At 37.8% G+C, this 8,705-nt stretch overlaps 1 protein-coding gene across 2 annotated transcripts; it reads left to right on the top strand.

The window, feature by feature from the left end:
* The first annotated feature begins 2,620 nt into the window (after nt 1-2,620).
* On the top strand, nt 2,621-8,043 carry LOC111654148 (profilin-2-like). Of its 2 annotated transcripts, none has more exons than XM_023405042.2 (3): nt 2,621-2,929; nt 4,128-4,320; nt 6,222-8,043. In XM_023405042.2, the coding sequence occupies exons 1-3, from the start codon at nt 2,801-2,803 to the stop codon at nt 6,317-6,319; spliced, it is 420 nt and encodes a 139-aa protein (XP_023260810.1). In that variant the 5' UTR covers nt 2,621-2,800; the 3' UTR covers nt 6,320-8,043. The 2 variants fall into 2 exon arrangements, with proteins under 2 accessions (XP_023260810.1, XP_023260809.1); XM_023405041.2 differs by having other exon boundaries at nt 2,622-2,929; nt 5,908-8,043.
* Nucleotides 8,044-8,705: the final 662 nt, after the last annotated feature.

Here is an 8,705-nt window from a genome sequence, read left to right as displayed (position 1 = left end):
ATTGTTTGTTGCAACCCGAGCTGCTGGGCCCCTATTACCTCCATGTTCCTCACAGTCTTTCTATGCCTGAAAGCTACCTGGCCCCAGGTTTGATGTGTGGTAGCTGGTGGAGCTGTCATGCTTTTTTTTTTTTTTAACATTAATGACAACAAGGCTGCACATTTTCCTTTCTCTACAGCTCAAAGGAGCCCTAGGGTGCTCTGATTCTAAAACACAACAATATCATCAGAATACTACTGTATAGGATACATTCAATTTGGCTATTCTTTTTTTTCAATGACTAGCTATTACTAAATGATTCCTTTTAACCGCAGAAGTCCAACTTTATTGGAGTGCACTTGAAGGCATCAACCATTTCTTTCCCATTCCCTCCCTCTATAGGCCTTTCTGTATGCTGCAGTGTTACATATACACTTTTATTAAGCAAGGGACTTGAACTTGGTCTTTGGGTTGCAATTTATATGATTTAATGTGGTTTTTGCATCTTAAACCAATAATATAATTTAATATTCCTACAGCTTGTCTAAATCAGTGTAAAGGAGGGTCGGCTATACAATACGCCCATTAAATTAAACAAGTTCAAAGTTACTTTTTCAACGTTCAGGTAGCCATGTATAGCAGTGGTGTGTAAAAACACAGCAATGCAATACTGAAGATGATGATTATTTTAGATTGCACAGTTGTTATTTTACACTGGGCTTGAGTTTCTTTCTTGACTATTATAACAGCCAGCATATTACAGAGCAGCAATCATCAGTGATCACTACATTACTATTCTTTATCAACGGATCAAGCTGAGCAAAAATATTATAAGCGTGACGTAAAAAGTAACATGTTCTGAGGGAACTGAAGGGAGGTTGATTCACAGAGCTGTGGCTTAAGGAATACAATGCAGCAATCTGCTGCATTACATCTGCAGTACTATGTGAGGTGAAAATCTGAACTGTATATTATCTAAAATAGTCAAAAGACATTTTTAAAAAAGGCCTCAGGCAATAACTTTAGCAATTATATGAGTCAATCTGCATACAATTTTACATTTATTCAAATTCTATCATTAAAAGTCATCAAAATGCCAGTTTTATTTTTTTTATAAAACATAAGATAAAAATATTCCTTCAATCATCCAGACGAAATACAGGTTAAAAGACACATGACAAGTCATAGCTCTGCACCAGAAATAAACCAACGTGTGGACCAGAGTATTCAGTAGAGAACACTACCCCTGGTGGTCAATGAGTGTATTTTTCCTTTGACAGGGTATCGTGCTTCTTTTTTTTTTTTTTTTTGTTATTTTGGATATATATATATATATATATATATATATATATAAAGATTTATCTCAAATCTTAATCAAAAAATCCATTCAAGTTATATAGTAGAAACAATGAAACATATAGCTTTACATTTTTATAATGCAGTTATTAGCATTGGGTTTTTATTGAAATTGCAGAGGTGTTACACACTGGCAGTTTGAACACTGCAATTTAGATTATTTATCCACTAGATTCATGGTACTTAGAGAGGAACAGAACAACAGCTTTCAGCGTACTTCACAGTCTATGCACAATGATTGGTCTAAACTACTGGCAAATTCTCTTTGGTCATGGATCACAGTAAAAATGAACGTTTGTTTTTATCACTTAATCTGCTCTGAAGAGAAGACATCATGCAACTATTTGTCTTTTTAACTAATTGGGAGGTGGGCCACATACTCCTTTCAGTCTGTGGGTGGGGTAATTCAAATCTGGCATTAATGATATAACACCTTGCCAAGGTGTCTGGTTTGATCCCTGGTTATGACCAGATGAACATGTGCTGAATGATTTATCTTGAGCAGGGCACTAAATGTTTCCAACACTTCACTGTAGCGCCAAATGAAGGGGAATATGAAATAGGACACTTTTATTTCATTCGTGTTTTCTTGATATTGAGTACGAAGTCCAACAAGGTACAATATTTTCCTTCAAAGATTATTTTTCTTTTCTTATGGCTTCATTAAACCTCTGTATCTAGACAGCGTTAGGTGGTAACCCTTTGCCACAAACGGGGATTGCACATTAAAGATGACTACATACATACATACATACATACATTTTCTGTTTTCATAATCTTTCCTCATAATAAAATCTATAAAATTTTGAGTGATATCTCATGTATCACAAATACTTTTTTAGCAGGAGAGATGGGCCATCAGTAGCCATCAGTCAGAAACGTCTAACCATTGTAAAATACATTTTAAGTGATGATTTCATGAAAGTGAATAAATAATTTTGGAATCCACCACCAACATGCAGGGCATGTTGTTCTCTGTATGCACTGACAGTAACTGCTGTCCTTAACCACACAAACTAAACTGCCTGACGTGACGCCCTTTGTCATGTTATTCCTACAACATGAAAACGCGTTCAATGAATGAGTGAATGAATGAATGAATGAATGAATGACTAAATGATTCAATCAACAAATCCCCACCCGCGTCTATGTGTACCCCGGCATTCCCTCAGACAGTTGACTCTTGGCTGAGCTGATAAGTCCCTCTTTATTCCGCCGCCTGCTGCCATAAAAGCGCCGGGGAGCTCATTGTGCGGAGTGATCTGATACGGACTACACCCAGCCGCTGCCTCACTGCCCTGGCTTTCTTTGCTGCCCCAGCCTTGACGTTGGTTAACGTCGGAGTGTGGGTTAGATTGGAGACTCTAAATTCGCCTGTTGGTTTTCTTCCAATTCGGCTGTCTCTTGATTGGCAACCTCACTTCCAAAGCTGTAGGGATTTTTATATAGCATCAATTTCTTGAATATGTCTTGGCAAAGCTACGTGGAAAACCTGATGGCCGATGGCAGCTGTCAGGATAGCGCCATTGTTGGGTATACGGACGCCAAATATGTTTGGGCAGCACATGCCGGTGGTACATTCAACAATATCACGGTAAGAGTGGAAAAAAATCCGTATTTAGAGTGAACGCTTTGCTCCATTTGACAGTGTTGTTATGTATCACCCACGCAGACGCTCACCAGACTGAATAGCGCTAAAACCGTTACCTCGCACTGTCTAAATGACTAGCAAGCTAACGGTACCGTGCTAGCTTAGCGGGCTAGCTTGCTCATCGGTGGCCTGTCTCGGCTATTTCCTGCTAAGGAAACGTTGCAGGATTAGACCTGGCGTGGATCAGATAAGACTTCTCTCATCATCGCTTGCATGTACCATAAATACATAAAGCCGTTAGTTGCCGTTGACAAGCACAAATCAAAATTTCAGGACATTGCTAAATTAACCTCTTGCTAATTTAAAACCAGTGAGTAGACGGTGTCTGATTTGAGAGAGCGTGCATGCTTTTGTGTGCACGGCCGCTTTGATTAGGAAACATTAAGCTGCTGCTGTACCGGCAGACCGTGGTCAAAAAAAGCTGTCACCGGCTGACGTTTGGTCAGTCTACGATTCCGCAGCCTTTGTCTCATATTAATACATATTAATACATTATAGAATTTGGTGGTAATGACAATGTGTGTGTTTTTTCTTTTTTTTTTTAAAAATTCATTGTGAGGGATTGCATTAGAGCTAACGGGTGCATAGACGTCACTTTACTTCCGCTCCTTACTGCAGGCAAAGGTTGCAAGCTGTTATTATTGCCTGGGTGCGGGATGGGATGTGTAAGGCGCCAGGAATTGTGGTACTGGTGTCAATACATTTGCAGGTTTCCAAGTTTTATTCACAAATCTCCTCTCTTATAATCAGGCTGGACTTCCTAACGTTACAGTTTTTTATATCCAGTGTTTGGAATAGAGATGCAGCTCACAATAATTTTAATAATTGATTAATCTGCTGACTATTTTCTTGAATTATCGCTTGTTATATTAATTATCACAAAACGGAGAAATATGCTCAGTATAACAGAACAACAGTGCCAAAGCCAATTTACTGTCATAGACCAAAGAGAAAAAGCAAATCATTTAATTCATGACATTTGAGGATGTTTGTAATTGTTGTCTGACGAATAAGTTTGCAACTAACAATAATTTTCATTATCTACTAGGAAGAATTATACTAGTCATGTAACTAGAAGCATATTTATCAAATCTGTCCGACTGAAATTGCCCCGATCCTGTGATTTTTGCATATTTTTCAGTCTCAAGAAATTGATGTCCTTATTGGTAAGGACAGGGAGACCTTTTACACCAGCGGTCTCACTCTGGGCTCAAAGAAGTGTTCAGTCCTCAGAGACAGCCTCCAGGATGACGGGGACTGGACAATGGACATCAGGACAAAGAGCCAAGGAGGAGAACCTACATACAATATCTCTGTGGGAAGAGCTGGAAAAGGTAAAAGTGTAGTTTAAAAATGTTCTCTTAATCACAATTATTAAAATGCTGCTTTCATGGGGTATGACCCCATATTGTTTCACACTGTAAAATTATAACATGGGTATGAGAGCTATGTCGTACTGTTTTGTGACTTAAAGAAGTGCTGATATTAATCATATGTTAATCATATTAACTCCTGCTTTTGACGCTTTTCAATAATCCAAATAAATAAATGTCATACTTGTGACCCACTCATGAGCAAGAGCCCTATCAAATTTATCTCCTATGCAAGTGACATTTGTGAACATAACATCTACATATAGCTTTTCTTAGTGTGATCCACATTCAAAAACCTAAAATAATAGATTTATGACAGGCAAAAAGAGCAAGTTCTTACATTTCAGAACCTGCAAACATTTGGCATTTTCGCTTGAAAAACGACTTAAAACGCTAAAAGGTTTATTAAAATAGTTGCAGATTAGAGCTGAAACAATTAGCTGATTTACAGAAAATTAATTTATAGATATTTTACAAGGCATGATGCTCTCAGGCAAAGTGTATAGTTGCAAACTTGTGAAGTTGAAATTACAGATTTACTTAATGGTCATTGTTATGATCATTGTAAGCCATCGTTTGCCTAGTCTGGGCTGTTTGCCTTTGTGGTCCTTAATGTTTGACATTGCTCCAGTGTTTCTTACAAGTTGAAATTGTTGACCGTTAGGATCTGACATCTAAGACTTGATAATTGGCCACGATATGGCGTCTATACATTTGCCCACAGCTATCTCATCTATCTAGATATCTTCTAATCAATTCTCCCTTCATTAGGGTATGAGGAAAAAAATAAACTTCCAAATGTTTTAAGTGGGGAAACACTGATTGCAGTCAAAACCAAACTTTCCTTTCTTTCTTCCTTCCTGTTGAGTGATTTCTTTTTTCCTTTTCTGCATGAATTCTCTGCATGTTGTGCTCCTGTGAACGGTAGTCAAAAAAGGACAAATGAAGTGTTACACAAATTGAATTTGTACCAATAAGTGCAGTGAGATGCTTCAGTCTTCACACACAACTAATGTGGACGATAAATTGCATGTTGATTCGTTTCTTGCACGCATCTTTGTCATGTCTTGATTTAGCAGAATAAGCCAGTGCATGCTTGAGAGCTGTACCTTCCAACAACTACTGTTTTCTTTGTAACACCAAGTGCACTGATCTTCTTCCAGCTTATATTTATCACTTCGAAAAATGCACACAGTGATGATACTCAGCCATGTGCTATAGAGGACCAGAACTGTGTGCGAAATTGTTCACCTGTTGACTATTCCTCATTTAAGAGACACTAACGAGTAATAAATTGCAATTTCTGGACACTAATTTCTCATCATTTGATGGTCATCAGTCAAAGGTGCAGCATCTCAGGAAATGTATGGACACTACATCATGTCAATTGGTAACATTTATGGTAGCAAAAAAAGTTAGCTCTGTATGGCACACAGTTAAATATCCCTGCACTACACACTTCTGGTGATGATGCGTATTACTGGGAATGCCTTTACTTTACCTTTTTTGCTTTTCTTAACTGTCCCTTTTCTATCTCTTCTCTTTCAGTTTTGGTTCTTGTAATGGGCAAAGAAGGGGTCCATGGAGGCGGATTGAATAAGAAGGCTTACTCAATGGCAAAATACTTGAGGGATTCAGGGTTTTAATGTTTTCAAGCTCACTTAGATAAAATTGAGGGACAAAAAGAAGAGAAAAGAAATATTGCTGTTAAGATTTCTCCTGCAAGCAGTCAAATGTCATGGAAACTTTTAATAGCAATGAAGAGTGGTAAGATACTGTGTCACCTTTGTTCCCCCCTTCATCCTGTAGGGGGGAGACTCTTCAATTTTGTTCATTTCTCTTTTTTTCCTTGTGTGCTCCAGTATTGGTTTTAGTCATGGGAAAGGAGGCGGTCCATGGTGGAAATCTTAACAAGAAAGCACATGCAATGGCTGAGTACCTGAGGAGGTCTGGATATTAAGCAACCTCTCCACCCATCCATCAACTTAGCAGCTCACTCCCACTCACTGCATTGTGTCGACACTACTTCCAGGATTAGATGGCATACAATGTAACTTCCTCCCCAGTCTACTTTTTATATACAGCCTTTTGTTTGCTAAACTCTCCCCACCCTCCTTTTTTCTTTTTTTTTCTTTTTTTTTTTTTTTTTTTTAAAAAGGACAAAACCATCCCCACTTTAACATTGTACTTCTCATGTTTTGGCACTACAGTAATGGCATGTTCTTTGAAATGTTTAATAACCAAAAGAGTGTGTGCAAACAATTATTGCAAGTGTAATAAAAGTGTTAAACAAATTTGGACTCTCCTTGTTTAACATTCACTTAGCGACTAGCTAATATACCATGGGGAAGTACACATGTAATGGTGGTGACAGTTTGCATAGTTGTGCTTTTTTGAGCATTACTAAAATATGCCGGGGTCATTTTTTGTTAGTTTTTTATTTTAAATCCGCATGTGGGCATTTAAAAGTTGCATGCATACACCTCTTTAGCATACAAATCCCAGTCCTATCTTCTCTCTGTCCCAGTGTAATATTCCAGCCAAAACCATCTTCTCATCTGCCTCCATCTTCAAGTCTTCGGTAGCCTCCATTAAAGAAATGGCAAATTTCCTCTGACAAAGTCCTGTATGTGTGTACCGATTCGCCACCTTCGGGCATAACTTCTTTTACCCTTCATCTCATGCTTTTGCTGTCGTACCTGAATGTGGTCTTAAAAGTTAATGATGTGGTGTTGGGCTGTTTGACTGTAGTGTAAGGTCAGCATTGCTGAGGTCTCAAGATATTGTCGTGATACTTCCACACATCCTGGAGTCTCAGTGGACATTCCACCTCTGTGACGGCTCAAGACACTTGTCAGTCAGCTCCTGCTATTTGTAAATTTTGCTGTGAATCACTACACATGTTATGTGAAGTTATTTTCCCCCCTTCCCTTTGGACCAATTGTCAGTATAAGAGGATTATCAGAATTACTTCAGCTTATTCTGATGGATGATTGTTGGCATCACCTGTTGACTGTAAATCATTAAGACAACTTCAGATGACTGTAAAACATTTAACTGCTTCTTTAGACTTCAACACTACTTAAACTTTTCATCACTAACTGATTTGTTGCTAACTTCATGTCCGTTAACCAATGAAATGGCAATGTCATTTTACTACAGTATGAATGCATTTTGACTGTAAACCCAGGCTGTTGGGCCTTGGAATTATTTGCCTTGTGCTTTAGTCATCAAAGGTGTATTCACAAATTGTCATAGTACGGTACTTAGAAGTATATTTAAAAGAAAAAATGATGCTGTGTACACTAAACATATTGAAAATGGTGTTGGTTGGAATAAGAACATTTGTAAGTTGTCTTGTGAAAATTTTCTGAGAATAATTGTGTATTCTGTGCCATAAAATCGATCTGATCTGTTGCTACTACAAGTTGGATTTTTAACTGCTGCCCCAGCAAGAAGTAACTTTTAATGGCACTTTCCTAAGGGATATTTTGGCATCAGTAATCTCCAGACTTTGTGGAATATGTACAGAATTAAACGACAGAAAAATATGTTTGCAATATTTTGTCTTTTTTTTTTTTGAGATGGAAATTCCTTCTGCCACAAAATCTGCTATTTCAAATGCCATGAATTGATGAGACATCTTGTTTACAGACAGATCAAATAAAAGTTATTCCAACCAGAGGTAAAGCCAACATGTCCTGTCTGTTGCCTTTTGAGTTCACAATTGTATGTAGACTGAAGAGTTTTACAGTCTTTAGTTTTAATTCAGGTATTCAGTTCAAACTAGTTGTTTTGATCCTGCACTGCATATTAGCAACAATGTGTACTTCTACTGGAAAAACGGATAATGATGTGCATCTTGCACACTGAAACGGAAAAGCACGACTCAGACTCAGATTCATTGTTGAACTGAGAAATTCAAATATTCTCTAATGTGAGAATCTTAACTGTTGGGAGACGTTGACAAGTTCTCTCTCCCTGTGGTTCAATTCAATTCATAATAGATTACTTTGGTGGGGCTGTACCTTCCCTGGTAGTGTCAAACAATCCATGTAGTAATTTGTTGTGAACGCACTTTTTCAAAGTCATACAATTACATGAAAGTCCTTGGTTCAGAATGAATGAGAAGAAACAAACCTATTATCAGAGTAACAAAATTTAGATACTAATCTGGCTTGTGGCTTTTAAGTGAGTTCTTGCTCAGTCAAAAAGAAAGAAGTAGCTGAAAGTGCTGAAAGTAATGACCTATTGGCTTTCATTGATGGGCTGTTTTTGCCGGCTTGAAACCCCATAAAAAAGTAAACTCTATAGCTGTTCCCTTTTATTTCTATGCAGATTTCAGC

Source organism: Seriola lalandi, unplaced genomic scaffold (assembly GCF_002814215.2).
Source record: "Seriola lalandi dorsalis isolate HSWRI2012SDOR001 ecotype SW California unplaced genomic scaffold, Sedor1 jcf7180002054261, whole genome shotgun sequence".
NCBI lineage: Eukaryota > Metazoa > Chordata > Actinopteri > Carangiformes > Carangidae > Seriola > Seriola lalandi.
Note: the sequence above shows the minus strand (reverse complement) of the source record. Positions and strands in the feature narration are given on the sequence as shown.